Below are 14203 nucleotides of genomic sequence, written 5' to 3'. Positions count from 1 at the left end.
GTTGTTTCTATGTTTGTTGTTTCTATGTTTATGTTATTTCTATGTTTGTTGTTTCTATTTTTTATGTTATTTCTATATTTATTACGCAGCCCCCCACCTAGTGGAACACAAATATCTCCCGTCAAGATGAGATCGCAATCGAAGCGACCGACTTCGAGGGTTACTTTCTCAGGTGGGTGGGGTTGGGGTTTGTGAACACAGATATCAGCGACAAACTGCTAAACTTCTAAAAGTGAAACCTTTATTGGGGTTTGGGGTTTAGGGGTTTGGGGGTTAGGGGTTAGGGGTTTGGGGGTTTCTTTTGGTTATTTGATCAACCTGAACTTGCCAGGTCGCGATCGAGTATCGTTGATCAGTGGAACGGCAAGCACATGCTCCTCCGAGGGCGTGGAAAGTTTAAACTTTATCGATCTCGCTTTATCAAGCGATGCTGTGGATAAACTGCAAGGAACGATGGAACATTTCCTCAGTAAAGTAAGATATTGATGAAACAACCACAAAGTTACGCGGTAACTTGTAAGCGGACACGATGTAATGTTGATTATTCAGATCCACAGTTTAAACGAACTTGTTCGAAGCGAAACTGTTCAAACTGTCTTTGAAAACACTCAAGAAACGACGCCCGATAAGAAATATGACAAAATCATCGAAGCTTTAACAGCGAGGTATGCTTGCGATTTGCTGGGGTTAGTTTTGTATGTAAATATATATTTTCAGCACGAGCGATGATTCGATAAAGATGGCGCTGTCGGTTTGCGAGGGAACCGACCAATTCGCTGACGTCATAAACACTTTAATTGAATCGGTTGATCGTCACGTTAACGAAGTCCGGACGCAACTCGTGCTCGCTGTTTTGTTAAACGAAGGTACGTAGTAATGTTTATTGTTCATATTACGCCTGCGTGTAGCTCAGAGGTTTTGGGTTGGAGGCTCGTTGCTGCTACTATTGGATGTTCTTGCGCAAGACACTTTAAACATCGAATATTAATCTTTCATCACAGATCCGAAGCTCGTATCCCGTCGCGACAAAGTGTTCAGCCAAGCTCTCGTGGCTTCAATCTCGGCCTTTTCGGCACAGCTTCGTTGTGCGATTGCAGGAACGTTCAACAACATGAAAGTATGTTTTTGATGTTGGTTATATTATTTCTATTAAACATCACCCACCCTCAGACATACGGGGTACGACCGGAAGAAGCGAGCAAGAAATGGCTCGAGCAATCGATGTCGATCGGAGCGGCTGTCATCTTCCAATCCATGCTCAACCCCAACATGGTATGTCATACAAACATAACGCTCAAGTGCTGGAATACAAATTAATTTTCAAACATAAGGCTCCCACTGTATTATACTGGGAACGGAAGTAAAATGATAGTTTACGTTAAATTTAATGAAAATCATGTTTCCTTATTAACAGCCCGATGAGAACGCAATGTTGGAAGATAGTTGTATCGGAATCAATGATCTGGAAAGAGTTTCGTTTCATTTCTGTGCGATAACCGGTGAAGTGGAACCAAATGGTGAGTCAGCATCAATATTCATGACACAGCATTAATTATCATGGCTCAACATCAATTATCATGATGCAGCAATAATTTTATAATGATTCAGCAATATTTTATTATGATTCAGCAATAATTTGGTTTCTTTTCGCTTAATCTTTTACTTTTGATTTATTTTTACTTTATGTTGGAAGAATGCCCGTCCAATGTTAATCAAATGCTCAGTGATGCGTGTCATATTGACGGTAAGTATGACATCATAACTTTTATTTATGACATCATAATCAACATTTATTTATACATAATAATTATGTTTTATTTAATATCAAATAATCAAATTTGTTTAATCTTCGTTACTGTAACTGCAGAAAAAAAAATTCTATAATTATGACATCATAACCACATTATATCCTCAGTAAACGGAGTTGGGTTTTCAATGGAAGGAAATCGTTGCGCACTTAAAGTTTATTTCCATCTGGATAAGCATGTGTTTATTAAACTACCTCCTCGATTACAAGCGGGTGGGGGGGTCAAACTACTTCCAATGCTCTTTAATCACGGTTAGTATAATGTAGCGTGGTGTAATGTATGTTGCATGGTGTAATGTATGTAGCATGGTGTAATGTATGTTACATGGTGTAATGTATGCTGCATGGTGTAATGTATGCTGCATGGTGTAATGTATGTTGCATGGTGTAATGTATGTAGCATGGTGTAATGTATGTTGCATGGTGTAATGTATGTTGCGTGGTGTAATGTATGCTGCGTGGTGTAATGTATGTTGCATGGTGTAATGTATGTTGCATGGTGTAATGTATGTTGCATGGTGTAATGTATGTTGTATGGTGTAATGTATGTTGCATGGTGTAATGTATGTTGCATGGTGTAATGTATGTTGCATGGTGTAATGTATGTTGCATGGTGTAATGTATGTTGCATGGTGTAATGTATGTTGCATGGTGTAATGTATGTTGCATGTTGTATATATATTATAACATACAAGGTTATCATGGTTTAATTACCCCACAGGTCTAGAAGATCTAGGCAACCAGTTATACGAACAAGGGGTTACAATGCAGGAGTTTAATAATTCTATTAATGAGAAAGCTTTGGGAAAGATGTATAACTACTACAAAAGGTTCCGAGCGTTCCACCTTGACCGTTCCAAGTTGCCCCGAGATACTGAAGCCCGTGCCGTCTTGGTGGATCGGGTAAGTGATGGCATAATATACCATGTGATGTCATAATTAACATATATATGACATCACTATACATTCCAGTTGTCGCGTCCCTTAAACGCGTTGGATGAGATCATGACTTTACTGGAATCCAACGTCAAGCCTCGTCACGGGAAACCACATCTTGCCACTAGTGGCGCTGGAGTGCTCACGCTGGTCGCAGAGTTTTGCAATAGATTGGGCGGTTGTCATGTCATAATGTGTAACAATGGGGTTCATAGGTAACAATGGATATTTGTGATGTAACAATGGATATTAATTGTTCTATTATAAGGTCAACAATGGCCTGTTGTTTGGAACAATCACTCATTCTCGCTCGTTGCCATGGGCTACCACCTCGTCAACTTAACTCGGCTGCTTTCCAATTCAGCCACATGGGGGCGCGCACGTACTGTGGAATTAAAAACCCGGAAACTCGCGATAAAACCGTTAAATCTGCTCCGAGGTAAAATAATATATGTTGTGTCATAAGTGTGGAACTTACATCTTGGCCCAGTGGTTTCGGGTTCAAGGCTCGATGCTGCTACCATTGTGGTTTCCTTGGGCATGTCAGAAGAAATAAATTAATTTAATCAACATTTCCTAGATTGTTTCGCCCGACGACCCTTGAAACAGTATCTACGCCGTGATTGGTCAATTTGGTCACATGACTTTGGAACAGCATTCCATAACAACATAGAAATCATATTTCACTGTAGTTTGTACTTTTACTTTTTATTGTAAAACAAATCATTCTGTGACATCACAAACCTAAGTATTCAGGTTCTTTTTACAGTTCCATTTCAAAATAAACAAGAAAATTGTTTTATTTTTAATTTTTTTGATTCTTTGATTATTCGGGCGCAAGCTTGCGCTCCCCAATGTTTTGATTTCGTATTAAATTCAATGAATTAAAAACTTTGTGGCAACACTATTTTATGACATCACTAACTTTGGTTCCAACAACTAAACGATGTTTATGACGTAAAAAAGACGGAAATACTGGAATGTGACGTCACTTGACCAGCAAATTCTAGAATTGTGACGTAAGGTAAGAATGAATTGTTTTAATTTATAAAATATAAAATAAAAAGTTGTTATTAAAACAAATATCGTTAACATTTAACTTTAGTTTTGTTACAAATTGACGACTTTAAGACCTGCAAAATGCACTATAGTAGTGACCAAAGTAATGTGCAACAAGTTAGGAGAACTTTTGTTTAAAAACACCGGACGCCATCTTGTTTCTCACTTGAGCAGTGAAATGTATCAGCATAGGCTTCTTTTTTTTGTTTCAGTAGTTGTAATATAGGATACGGGAAACATTTATGAATTATGATGCATCAAAGTAACATAAATAACCCGAACATTGCCCAAAAATAGCAAATGTGTGGATTTACACTTGTGTTCAACGATGGTTAAGTGGGAAAACAAGATGGCGGCCTTGATGTTCTTTGGTAGTGTCTAACTAAAAATAGCTGGCTACAGTAGACCCAGCAGAATAAAAGTAACTTTAACAAACTGTAGGGTGTTATGTAAGTTGTTTTATGGTTGTTATGAAACAATGCTTATTGTTAGAGGTGGTGATGTTATATTGTTGTTGTGATGTCACAATGTTAATTACCAGCAGGGATGGAAAAAGAATTTATCGATTCTATCGAAGCGTTCGTTGCTGATTCGGTGAAAATCCCGGATCAAAAAGTCGCTCTAGTGACCTCCGGTGGAACTTGTGTTCCGTTGGAAAAACACGCGGTTCGTTATTTGGAAAATTTTAGCACAGGGCGGCGAGGTGCTTTGTCGGTCGAACAGTTTCTTACACGAGGGTACAAAGTTATTTTCCTTTATCGAGATGGGAGTTGTTTTCCGTACCTTACACAAATGAAAAATAACCAAGAAAAGTTTTTGAAGAATTTAATTGTTGGTAGAAATGGAAGGTGGGTTATATTGATTATGAAGTCATAATATTTATTATGATGTCATTCACAGAACAACAATCGACGACCACAATTTCACGAAACTTATCGAAGAATATAAAAAGCACGAGTCATCACTTCTTGCGTTGAAGTTTATGACATTGCAGGAATATTTACGAAAGTTACGACTCGTATGTTTAGCGTTGCAACCCCTCCACAAGAGGGCAGCAGTGTACCTTGCTGCTGCAGTATCAGATTTCTATGTCCCCGATGATAAACTCCCCCTACATAAGATACAATCCAGTGAAAGTTTGGCGCTAACATTGGAACGAACACCAAAGATGTTAGGGCACGTGGCACAACAATGGGCATTCAATGCGTTCGTTGTTTCATTTAAACTCGAAACCGACGAAAATATTTTGATCTCAAAATGTCGGTTGGCTCTTTCTAACTATGGCCACCAAGTGGTTGTTGGTAACTTACTCGAAACTCGATATAACAACGTCATCATTGTGACATCATCATCTGTGGTGAATGTAAACGCAACAAGTGAAAACATAGAAATCAAATTAATCTCGCAACTTTATTTGATGCATGAACAGTTTATGACATCATAATATCTTTATTTATTTACAACAATCATTATTATTTACACACAATATAAATTATTGAATTTCCTTTCCAAGTTGGCATAATTGTTGAAGGAATTGGTTTGCGTTGAGTAGTTGGCTACAACCATAAGCAACCCTCCTTCCAGGTTTGTTGCGCGAATACTCCATGATGTTGTGATACTCGATATAGTTGCCACCTCCAACCACAAACACTACAGCATCTGTATAAGGAGCTTTAGCGCGCCCCATGCTTGTGTCGAGCGCTCGGGCAAGTTTAGGGTCAAAGTAACGATAAGAATCAATTTCTTGGTTGGACTTTAGTTCCATCAGGTTGTCAAGTATCTTGGTGAGAGGAAGTTTATGTTTCTTCAAAACTAAGTTTTTCACGCCCTCCATTACAAACTGCGACCCTGTACTCATAAGATGCGAAAACATCCCGATAGTTTTGGTTCCACCCCCCCTGACCCCTACGTCGCCGACCATAGTGTATTGTTTCCATCGTTTCACGTATTTTAACGCATCGATGTCGCAACCGGAATCTTCCAATGCCCGGATCAATTCATCTAAATCATTTACCTGGGTAGAAATAATATATTAATTCATACAATGTATGATATTTCTATGATATTACTTGTGATTGGCAAATATAATAAATTAGAAACAATCTCATTTTATCTTCAGGGGATCCCCCTTTTGAATCTCTAAGAAATTCAATCAATGGTTTTTCTCCTGTTGTTTTGCTCATCAACTTTTCCTCAGTTTCAAAATATTCGTCCAATTTCCGTTCCTGAAAACATAGAATGAATGTAACTTAGCAATGAACCATAGAAATAATATAAACCCACTTTAATACTCCCCAGCACAGCAGTAGCGATCGTTGTATGAATATCGATTAATCTTTTCTTCTCCAAAAGCTGAGGCAACGAACTCATGGCCGATGTTAGTTTGGCCGTGTTGTCAGAAATATCAACGGCTTGATCTGATTCGGCCAATCCCATGACGGCCTTCAAGCGTTGTACCTCACCTGGTGCGGCATAGAAACAACATTATACCTTTGTGCAACATAGAAACAACATTATACCATCGTGCAACATAGAAACAACATTATACCTTTGTGTGACATAGAAACAACATTATACCTTTGTGTGACATAGAAACAACATTATACCATTGTGCAACACAGAAACAACATTATACCTTCGTGCAACATAGAAACAACATTATACCTTCGTGCAACATAGAAACAACATTATACCTTCGTGCGACATAGAAACAACATTATACCTTCGTGCGACTTATATTCCTCAATTTCTTCTTGCACAGCCTCAGCCACTTGTGGGAAGGGGTTTCCCCTGTGTTGATGCCAGAATTTATCCGTGGAACCAAGATTAAAACTTTGCGTTTTCATTGGACGAGCCATAGCATTGTCATCCACTGTCTCCGTAACAATCACTTTGTTTAGCTTCATGTCAAGTACGTCGTGTACCAAAGCTTGGTACGTCCATGTATGATGTAGAGGGGTCGCGAGGTCAATATTTCGATCAGCTATAAGTAGCAAAGGTCGTTGAAAGTTCGTTATTTGTTGTCCAGGTTCAACCATTGTATTTGTAAGGCTAAAGAAACTATTCCGCGCGTCTTTCAAATTATCACGTAACTTCTTGTCTAACTTTGTGGCAACCATTTCAGCAGCATTACCCGTTGGACATCGGATGATGGGGATCGTACCCATGGTAACAAACACACAATATAACCCATCAACAATCGCGTTGATTATTTCATCCATCTCGTGATCTTTCAAATTCGATTTGTTGAAATTATAATAAGATAGATCAGATGCAGAATTCAATTCGAACAGATCATGTTCAAGTGTCGTAAAGTTGACATATTGGTCAAATATCTTCATAACATTTGACGCGACATCGGCATGTATGGCTGCACTTGCGAGATCTTCCAGTTTCTTACGTGAGATCGCTGAAATAAAGTTGAAATAATACGAATCGTAAAGTCCATTGTTCATGTCTTCGCATATTCGCTTGATGTTATTTTCGGTTGGTAAAACAAAATAAACAGCTGAAACATCGGGCACAGCATCTCGTTGCCCGTGAAGCGAGGTGTACAACGTAACTCCATAATTACGAAGATCGGCCACCGAGAACAGCGGGGTAATAATATCTTGGCCAGCGTTATCGTAAATCAAAACCTTCCATTCTGGTTCAATATTCTTTGTAACTTGCGCTCCTAAGTTTAAAACAGATCTAAGAGCTCCAATTTGTCGTTCACGAATCGAGTAAGACATTTTAACTTCTGTGATGTCACAATGTAATCCACGTCACAAATTCTAGAATATCTGGGGAATCCCGAACGTTGCAGAATACAGATTCATAGAAATGCTATGTTTTATTTGTTTAAATTTTTGCAAAAACATCCTAAATAATGCAAACGTGGTATTTTATTCAAACCAACAACGAAATTTAATAATTTATTTAATTTAAATTAAAATAACATAAGTTTCATGATATCTATGTTTAACCGCTTGAAATATGTTTGCGGTGATCACGTGACTGTCCTTCCTTTTCACGTCTGGTTTCAACATCCAGGTTTGTTTTCAATATTTATGTAAATATCAACGAAAATCTAGCGCTGTAGAAGATTATAAAGGTTAATATCAGTCAATATAAAATGTTTAATGACTTAGTTATCCAGAATTGAGATTATTACGAGTTATTTCGTTGCAGGCCTCACGATGTTCAGCGCAGGAGCGAAAATCATGAAATCTGGGAATGAAAGACCCGACGACTTTGAATCTTCGATTTCTCAAGCGATTTTGGAGTTGGAAAGTAACAGCGACCTAAAGTCTCACTTACGTGAACTTTATATAACAGCGGCTAAGGTAGGTTATTTGTCTGTCAGATGTAACGCACAAACTTGTTTGTTTTAACTGCTTTTTACTCTTTGCAATGGTAAGAATATAAAAGTTATCAAACATAAATGTTAAAAGTTGTTTCATCCCTTATTATCCACAGGAGGTAGACGTTGGTGGTGGAAGGAAAGCCGCTGTCATCTTCGTTCCGGTTCCACAACTTCGGCAATTCCAGAAGATCCAGGTTCGCCTGGTGAGGGAGCTAGAGAAGAAGTTTAGCGGCAAACATGTGATTTTTATCGCGCAGGTAACTTAATGTTTTGTTTTGCTTATCATTAAACAATTCGTGCCAAATGCAAACTTACAACAATGCAGTTTTATCCAAAGTTTATTCGAACAAAAAAACTGAGAAGCGATCCATTGTTTTTAACATTTTGTCTCCTGAGTTCCTTGAGATTTTATTTCCTTTGTATTTGAACCTAATTATGGGATTGAGTATTCTGTTTAATGACGTCTTTATGTTATCTCTTGAAGTCTAATAAAATAAGGTAATCCTTTAGCTGGTGGCCACCTGAAATTTTGCTTTCAAAATGTTCCTTAGGTCTCACTGATACCCACTGTATAATTAAAAAAAAAAAAACTCGGGCGTTTGTGTTGAAAATTATTTTTGAAAGTGCGCAAAATCGTGCTGCGTCACCGTATTTTCCACACCAGCCGTTATGAATTTAACCAAGGTTGGATACTACGTTAAAACAGTGGGGAAAACAAGGCTATACCGTCTTGTAACGTATGTAATATACCACTATTGTGACGTCATAAATCGTTAACCTTACGCAAATCAAACGAATTACGGTGACTAGGAGGGCTATAGAACATTTTGAAATCTAAATTTTAGGTGGCCACCCGCTAAAGGATTACCATAAAATAATTCTTGTCTTTGTGGGGCTTTTGAAAAAAATGTTTACCATGTCTTTTTAAAGGTTGCTATACGTTTCGGGTTAGCCGTTTTTGTTCCATACAGAGCTACGAATAAGGCGTTTTCGCACCATCGTTCTGAGGAGATTGGAGCTCTCTGTTTGTGCAGAAAAAGACTCTATCTCTGGTGTTATGCATAACGTCTGGTGCGAAAACGCCAAATGTGAAAAATCCAGAAACTGATCATCAGGACGCAGAAATTACCGAATAGTAGAATTTTTGGTTATTTTACAGCTCATAATCCAACAAGGCTACTAATAAAGAGTCAATGAACGGATTTATGTGGGAAAAATTACTTTTTCCTATAAATAAACAAGGTTCAAAATTCCAGATCCGAAAGAAAGTAGTCTAAAATATCCTAGAATTCCTAATTATTCTGCATCCCTAACCAGGACATTAATTTAACGCATATGCTAATAGTTAATGCTCCGAATGAAAAAGTTTGGGCTTTAATTTCGATGTTTTTGTAACTTGGTTTGTTTTTCTAGAGAAGAATTTTGCCGAAGCCGACTCGTAAAACTAAGAGTAAAAGCAAGCAACGACGACCCAGGAGGTAAGGTATAGTGATGTCATAATGATGTCATCATCAACAGGGTAAAAACCTTTTTGGCTCAAAACTGGGAAGTTAGAGCAAACATGTTAACCAAGTTTCAAAAAAATGTGTTGGCATGACACTCAGTCGTCTAATGTTTCGTCTGTCCAGATTTTTATCTATGTTCGTAGTAGCTGATATCTATGTTCATAGTAGCTGATATCTATGTTCATAGTAGCTGATATCTATGTTCATAGTAGCTGATATCTATGTTCATAGTAGCTGATATCTATGTTTATAGTAGCTGATATCTATGTTTATAGTAGCTGATATCTATGTTCATAGTAGCTGATATCTATGTTCATAGTAGCTGATATCTATGTTCGTAGTAGCTGATATCTATGTTCATAGTAGCTGATATCTATGTTCATAGTAGCTGATATCTATGTTCATAGTAGCTGATATCTATGTTGTTCATTATAGCCGAACACTGACCACCGTCCACGAGAATATTTTGGAAGATTTAGTTTTCCCTTCCGAGATTGTTGGAAAACGAATCCGAATAAAGCTCGACGCCTCCCGTGCGATACACGTCCATCTTGATAAGTCACAACAAACTAATGTTGAGCACAAGGTTGGTTTATTCTGATGTTTAATATGATAATCATATTTACGATTAATATTCTTACAGATTGATACGTTTTCCGCTGTTTACAAGAAGTTGACCGGAAAAGATGTTCATTTTGAATTCCCGGGTGGCATTTAAACTTGGGAAGAAATAAAGTTAACATCTATAAGCTGTGTGGTCGTGGCGGAGGTTAAGGGGGTTGATTCGAGGGTGAAGGGTTGGTCGGGGGTCAAAGGGTCGTTTCCGGGTCAAGGAGTTGAGTTGGGGGTCAAGGGGTCGTGTTGGGGGTTAAAGGGTTGAACTGGCGATATTTCGGAGTCAGTCTCAAACAAGGGGAATTCCCGTTCTGGGATTATCATTCCCATTGTTAGCGTTTTCTGCAATTAGGATCATCATAATAGAATTGTTATGACATCATAATAATGATAAAACTCCAAACCTGAAAGTTGTCGGATTCGAGTTTTTGTTTCCTTTTCTCAATTCGAAACAAACTTATGACCACCAGACACACGGTGGCGATAGTGAGCCCACAGGAAAATAAAATCCCCCCAACCAAGAAGAATCGCTCATGCGGAACACCGAGGAAGTGACGTGGGGTTGGGAAGTCCCCTCTCTGTATAAAAAGTGGGTAAGTGTGACGTCATAGTAATGTGACGTCATATTACGCACATCAAATGCTTCCGGTTTGACGATTGTGACGACAACAAGCGTTCCACCAATCAGAGCGGAGATAATCCCAATGACGCAAATACACCACGTGACCATATTGTCGTATCTGTGACGTAGGTATTGTTAAATAATATTCAATATGACGTAACACGGATCCACCTGTGCACCCCCCTCACTTTACACGTGACACCAACGTCACAATCGTCATAGAAATATTGTAAATAGCTTTTCACTCCAAACCTGGAAAGCAATATTTTAATTTTCTTTCAAATCTTTTCTAACTTATCTCACTTGTTCTCGTTCATACACCGTGACGTCATAGATACGTCATCCCATGACGTAGCCATGTTTTAATATTCGTTTGAACAAAACAGCTTCCTTCAATCGAATCTTACAATGGAAAACAAACCACCACTGTGACGTTGCAAAGCCCGTTTGTCGGAAAATCGATAATCGCGTTCTTTATTCATAATGGATAATGACGGCTGTTACGTCACGAGCATTAATTAGCGAGTTCTGTGTTTCGTGACGTCACACTTCATGATACAATATTTGATGACGTAATGATGTGTTTTGTCTTTAAATTTATTTAAAACATTGTTTTTTACAATGCAATTAATTATACCTTATAGAAATCTTATGTTAATTCTTAGATCAGGGAGTTCCCCATGTTTACAATATCATGTTTGGTGCTGAAATAATGGCGACGGTGTGGCGGCTTATAAATAATGGTACGTGATATCATGTATGCTGCTATGTAGCGGGGGTACGTATATACTTTATTGGTAACTTTAAATTTTTGTTCATATTAATTGTTATTTATACATTCAATTATGACATCATAATTAAGCATCTGGCACAGTTGAGTGCCTTTAGTCCAGAGATAATGGGTTCAAGGCCCAACGCTGCTACCATTGTGGGTGTATGTGTCCTTGGGCAAGACACTAAATGACATGTTCTCCAACCCAGTGGTCACTAATGGGTTTTATAAATTGTAAAAAACAATCACCACAAAGTTACATACATGGTAACACAGTAACATGAAGTGTATGAGAGTACTTTTAATATTGTTATAATACTTCCATTTTCATTGTGACTTTTTAATGGTTGGTTGTTTTGTTATTGATGACATCACACACAATAGGATGAGTCATAATTAATAATATTGCAAAGTCATAATTTAGTCCCTATAGAAATGTTATAAATCTGCAGAGCGTGTTTATGAGGTTCTAACCATATGACGACAAGCGTAGTTTGAGACTTCCTTCCTTTATTGCCAAGCTTAGGAAAGAACTGGCAGAGCGCTAAGCTTCAGTAAGTTCATTGTTTTAGAAACTTCTCGTTACAAACTTTTAGAAACTTTGTTTCAGATTTGAAGCGGATTTTTATTCAAGTTTAAACAGGTTGGTGGTATTGGTTTGGGGGGTTTACCCCCATTATTTATATTGTGTTTGTGTTTTGATTGTTTTTGAATTTATAATAAATTAAATTTTATTTGTGGATAGTAACTTTTGTTAAGTGATTAATATGTTTGGGTGTAAATATTTTGGGCATCACTGGTATTGCGCAACACTGCTCATTTGTATTGAAGGAAATAAGATTTCAATGAAATTCTAAAATTCTAAACACGTTGCCACCAACATTATCACGTCACAATGCTACCGTAAATATCAGTATAACGTCATAATAACGATTGATATCGGCTTAAAACCCTCAATGCCTGATTAAGCTTTCAACCAATCAGAGCGCTTGTACCAACCACATTTCCCGCGCAGGAAGCCCGCCACCCCCCAGCCTTCCTCTGTCTGCTTCGCGGCTTAGTCGTTGCTTTATATTGCAACAGAGGGTACTGTGACGTGACAGTAGACCATCCAATAGCGGGTGAAGCAGTGACGTCTTTTTGCGCGGTTCGGTTTCTGTTAAATTTCGCGTTCGCTACGTTTCGACGAGGTTCGAGCGCCGAAACTTCGTAGAAAGTCAAAGGATGTCACGTGACGCCATTTTGTTTTCTCGCTTTTCTATGTGACGTCACAGATGTAGAGATTGTCCGCTCATAAGCGATAGTTGTTGTTGGTGGAAGGGCGTGTTTAGATGTAGCTTGTTGGATATTAAGCAAATTACTGTTTATCGTGGATTATATGAAGATGTAAGCTATTCTATATTGAATAGTTTGTTTCTTTGTATTAACCACGATCGACGCTTTCATCGTCACAGTGTTACGTCATGATTCTCATTATTCGCCGATACAACAAGGCGGTCCCTCAGATGGTTTCGATTCTGAAACACTCTGGCGTTCCGTCATTGGTTGTGCACGGCGCCTGCATCTCGTGCTGTATTATGTCGTCATACACGAGAACAATTGCACTCGTCTGTACCGCCCCCATGCGGATGGCGGACAACGATGGCAATGCTCCCGTGGTGGCGCTATTCATCGTTTAATTTTGACCAATCACCGCCCAGGCTTGCATTTCAAGTAAGTCACGTGACTCACTTGAAACCCAGGACCTGTTGCTGTGGTTTGGTGACGTCATCGACACGTGTGGTAATGACGTCATTATTATATGACGTCACGCCTGTGATTAAAATAAATTTTGTTTTTAAGGTTTATCCGTTGGAGGGCATGGTGGAGCGACAAAATTTATCATAGAAATGTTATATATCGAAATGTTTTTCGTGCAATAAATCAAAATCAACTAATGTGACTGCTTTGTTTTAATCCAAAAAAATATTATTTGGGTAAATGGGTTTTGCAACCAAAAGTCCCCCGAAGCAAATATTACATTAGATGTCTATGTTTGCAATTGTATCAATGTGATGGCAGCACAGAAATAAAAAAAGAATATAACGCGCAACTTCCCAAAACCGTGATATATTCTTTTTTCTATTCACGCGACCGCCAACTCCGTTCCCATATCCCTTCGTCTCCATTGTAAAAGATAGGCGCACAGTGATTTTAGGAGGTTTTAGCTGTTTATTTCAAAAACTACACTAACTATTCCAGTTTATTAGGCCAGTTTAGTTTTTGGTAGGTTAATGCTTACACTTTAGCGCTTGTATAGGAAAATTAATTATTCTATAAATTGGAATAAAAACGCCCAAACAAACGGTTTGATAGACATATATATGTGTTTGGAAATATTTATTTTTCCCTATAAACTTAAATTAAGTCAAAAAACGGAAGAAAAACTACATAAAACGGCCTGGCTTCCATTGACTACTATAGTAAACGGGAACAAGTCGTGAAAATGAGAGAGTATATCATGCTCTCTCTTTAAACGACATTAGAGATCACAGAAATA

At 38.1% G+C, this 14203-nt stretch overlaps 5 protein-coding genes, 1 long non-coding RNA gene and 4 other non-coding genes across 14 annotated transcripts; 8 read left to right on the top strand and 2 right to left on the bottom strand.

The window, feature by feature from the left end:
* The first annotated feature begins 70 nt into the window (after positions 1-70).
* LOC100177935 (phosphatidylinositol 3,4,5-trisphosphate-dependent Rac exchanger 2 protein-like) lies at positions 71-3650 on the top strand. 2 transcript variants are annotated; one of them, XM_009863712.3, is made up of 13 exons: positions 71-172; positions 332-474; positions 550-665; positions 718-866; positions 1002-1117; positions 1171-1272; positions 1415-1517; positions 1694-1744; positions 1916-2059; positions 2529-2710; positions 2780-2958; positions 3012-3182; positions 3324-3650. In XM_009863712.3, the coding sequence occupies exons 1-13, from the start codon at positions 127-129 to the stop codon at positions 3364-3366; spliced, it is 1545 nt and encodes a 514-aa protein (XP_009862014.1). In that variant the 5' UTR covers positions 71-126; the 3' UTR covers positions 3367-3650. The 2 variants fall into 2 exon arrangements, with proteins under 2 accessions (XP_009862014.1, XP_018672752.1); XM_018817207.2 differs by lacking the exon at positions 1694-1744.
* LOC100187386 (phosphopantothenate--cysteine ligase-like) lies at positions 3650-5900 on the top strand. Of its 2 annotated transcripts, none has more exons than XM_009863713.3 (3): positions 3650-3767; positions 4347-4650; positions 4703-5900. In XM_009863713.3, exons 2-3 carry the CDS (start codon positions 4349-4351, stop codon positions 5244-5246), a joined length of 846 nt encoding a protein of 281 aa, XP_009862015.1. In that variant the 5' UTR covers positions 3650-3767; positions 4347-4348; the 3' UTR covers positions 5247-5900. The 2 variants fall into 2 exon arrangements, with proteins under 2 accessions (XP_009862015.1, XP_002123168.1); XM_002123132.5 differs by having other exon boundaries at positions 3667-3767; positions 4344-4650.
* On the bottom strand, positions 5194-7577 carry LOC100179496 (sec1 family domain-containing protein 1). The gene is made up of 4 exons (XM_002121558.5): positions 6525-7577; positions 6086-6264; positions 5872-6027; positions 5194-5816 (listed from the first exon to the last, which is right to left on the bottom strand). The coding sequence occupies exons 1-4, from the start codon at positions 7534-7536 to the stop codon at positions 5295-5297; spliced, it is 1869 nt and encodes a 622-aa protein (XP_002121594.1). The 5' UTR covers positions 7537-7577; the 3' UTR covers positions 5194-5294.
* A 132-nt stretch (positions 7578-7709) lies between these two features.
* LOC100177158 (40S ribosomal protein S7) lies at positions 7710-10404 on the top strand. 2 transcript variants are annotated; one of them, XM_002122248.4, is made up of 6 exons: positions 7710-7837; positions 7976-8130; positions 8264-8407; positions 9564-9628; positions 10091-10241; positions 10299-10404. In XM_002122248.4, the coding sequence occupies exons 1-6, from the start codon at positions 7753-7755 to the stop codon at positions 10371-10373; spliced, it is 675 nt and encodes a 224-aa protein (XP_002122284.2). In that variant the 5' UTR covers positions 7710-7752; the 3' UTR covers positions 10374-10404. The 2 variants fall into 2 exon arrangements, with proteins under 2 accessions (XP_002122284.2, XP_002122212.1); XM_002122176.5 differs by having other exon boundaries at positions 7789-7898.
* On the bottom strand, positions 10247-11332 carry LOC100184996. Its single transcript, XM_002121678.4, has 5 exons — positions 11196-11332; positions 11064-11144; positions 10905-11010; positions 10675-10848; positions 10247-10612 (listed from the first exon to the last, which is right to left on the bottom strand). Exons 1-5 carry the CDS (start codon positions 11249-11251, stop codon positions 10484-10486), a joined length of 546 nt encoding a protein of 181 aa, XP_002121714.1. The 5' UTR covers positions 11252-11332; the 3' UTR covers positions 10247-10483.
* A 233-nt stretch (positions 11333-11565) lies between these two features.
* Positions 11566-13606, top strand: LOC104266750. Of its 2 annotated transcripts, none has more exons than XR_003397463.1 (4): positions 11566-11635; positions 12117-12218; positions 12275-12307; positions 13507-13606. It is a non-coding gene; the product is annotated as an uncharacterized LOC104266750 (long non-coding RNA). The 2 variants fall into 2 exon arrangements; XR_003397462.1 differs by having other exon boundaries at positions 11573-11670.
* Positions 13040-13089, top strand: mir4039 (microRNA 4039). Its single transcript, NR_034432.1, has one exon. It is a non-coding gene; the product is annotated as a microRNA 4039 (primary transcript).
* mir4061 (microRNA 4061) lies at positions 13156-13205 on the top strand. Its single transcript, NR_034454.1, has one exon. It is a non-coding gene; the product is annotated as a microRNA 4061 (primary transcript).
* mir4037 (microRNA 4037) lies at positions 13260-13316 on the top strand. Its single transcript, NR_034430.1, has one exon. It is a non-coding gene; the product is annotated as a microRNA 4037 (primary transcript).
* On the top strand, positions 13362-13411 carry mir4052 (microRNA 4052). The gene has a single exon (NR_034445.1). It is a non-coding gene; the product is annotated as a microRNA 4052 (primary transcript).
* Positions 13607-14203: the final 597 nt, after the last annotated feature.

Source organism: Ciona intestinalis, unplaced genomic scaffold (genome assembly GCF_000224145.3).
Source record: "Ciona intestinalis unplaced genomic scaffold, KH HT001175.1, whole genome shotgun sequence".
NCBI classification, from domain to species: Eukaryota; Metazoa; Chordata; class Ascidiacea; order Phlebobranchia; family Cionidae; genus Ciona; species Ciona intestinalis.
This window is presented reverse-complemented; position numbering and strand designations above follow the sequence as displayed.

What these genes read in the sequence shown, in the direction of transcription:
- LOC100177935 (XM_009863712.3), top strand. Translation starts at nt 127, where the DNA reads ATGAGATCGCAATCGAAGCGACCGACTTCGAGGGTTACTTTCTCAG. An exon ending in CGCTGTTTTGTTAAACGAAG is followed by an intron (nt 867 to 1,001) that starts GTACGTAGTAAT and finishes CTTTCATCACAG; the next exon opens with ATCCGAAGCTCGTATCCCGT. An exon ending in TGTAACAATGGGGTTCATAG is followed by an intron (nt 2,959 to 3,011) that starts GTAACAATGGAT and finishes TTCTATTATAAG; the next exon opens with GTCAACAATGGCCTGTTGTT.
- LOC100187386 (XM_009863713.3), top strand. Translation starts at nt 4,349, where the DNA reads ATGGAAAAAGAATTTATCGATTCTATCGAAGCGTTCGTTGCTGATTCG. An exon ending in ATTGTTGGTAGAAATGGAAG is followed by an intron (nt 4,651 to 4,702) that starts GTGGGTTATATT and finishes TGTCATTCACAG; the next exon opens with AACAACAATCGACGACCACA.
- LOC100179496 (XM_002121558.5), bottom strand. Translation starts at nt 7,536, where the DNA reads ATGTCTTACTCGATTCGTGAACGACAAATTGGAGCTCTTAGATCTGTT. An exon ending in GGAATATAAGTCGCACGAAG is followed by an intron (nt 6,265 to 6,524) that starts GTATAATGTTGT and finishes ATGCCGCACCAG; the next exon opens with GTGAGGTACAACGCTTGAAG. An exon ending in ATTATATTTGCCAATCACAA is followed by an intron (nt 5,817 to 5,871) that starts GTAATATCATAG and finishes ATTTCTACCCAG; the next exon opens with GTAAATGATTTAGATGAATT.
- LOC100177158 (XM_002122248.4), top strand. Translation starts at nt 7,753, where the DNA reads ATGATATCTATGTTTAACCGCTTGAAATATGTTTGCGGTGATCACGTG. An exon ending in CGTCTGGTTTCAACATCCAG is followed by an intron (nt 7,838 to 7,975) that starts GTTTGTTTTCAA and finishes ATTTCGTTGCAG; the next exon opens with GCCTCACGATGTTCAGCGCA. An exon ending in AAGCAACGACGACCCAGGAG is followed by an intron (nt 9,629 to 10,090) that starts GTAAGGTATAGT and finishes TGTTCATTATAG; the next exon opens with CCGAACACTGACCACCGTCC.
- LOC100184996 (XM_002121678.4), bottom strand. Translation starts at nt 11,251, where the DNA reads ATGGCTACGTCATGGGATGACGTATCTATGACGTCACGGTGTATGAAC. An exon ending in CGGTGTATGAACGAGAACAA is followed by an intron (nt 11,145 to 11,195) that starts GTGAGATAAGTT and finishes ATTGCTTTCCAG; the next exon opens with GTTTGGAGTGAAAAGCTATT. An exon ending in TCAAACCGGAAGCATTTGAT is followed by an intron (nt 10,849 to 10,904) that starts GTGCGTAATATG and finishes CTTTTTATACAG; the next exon opens with AGAGGGGACTTCCCAACCCC.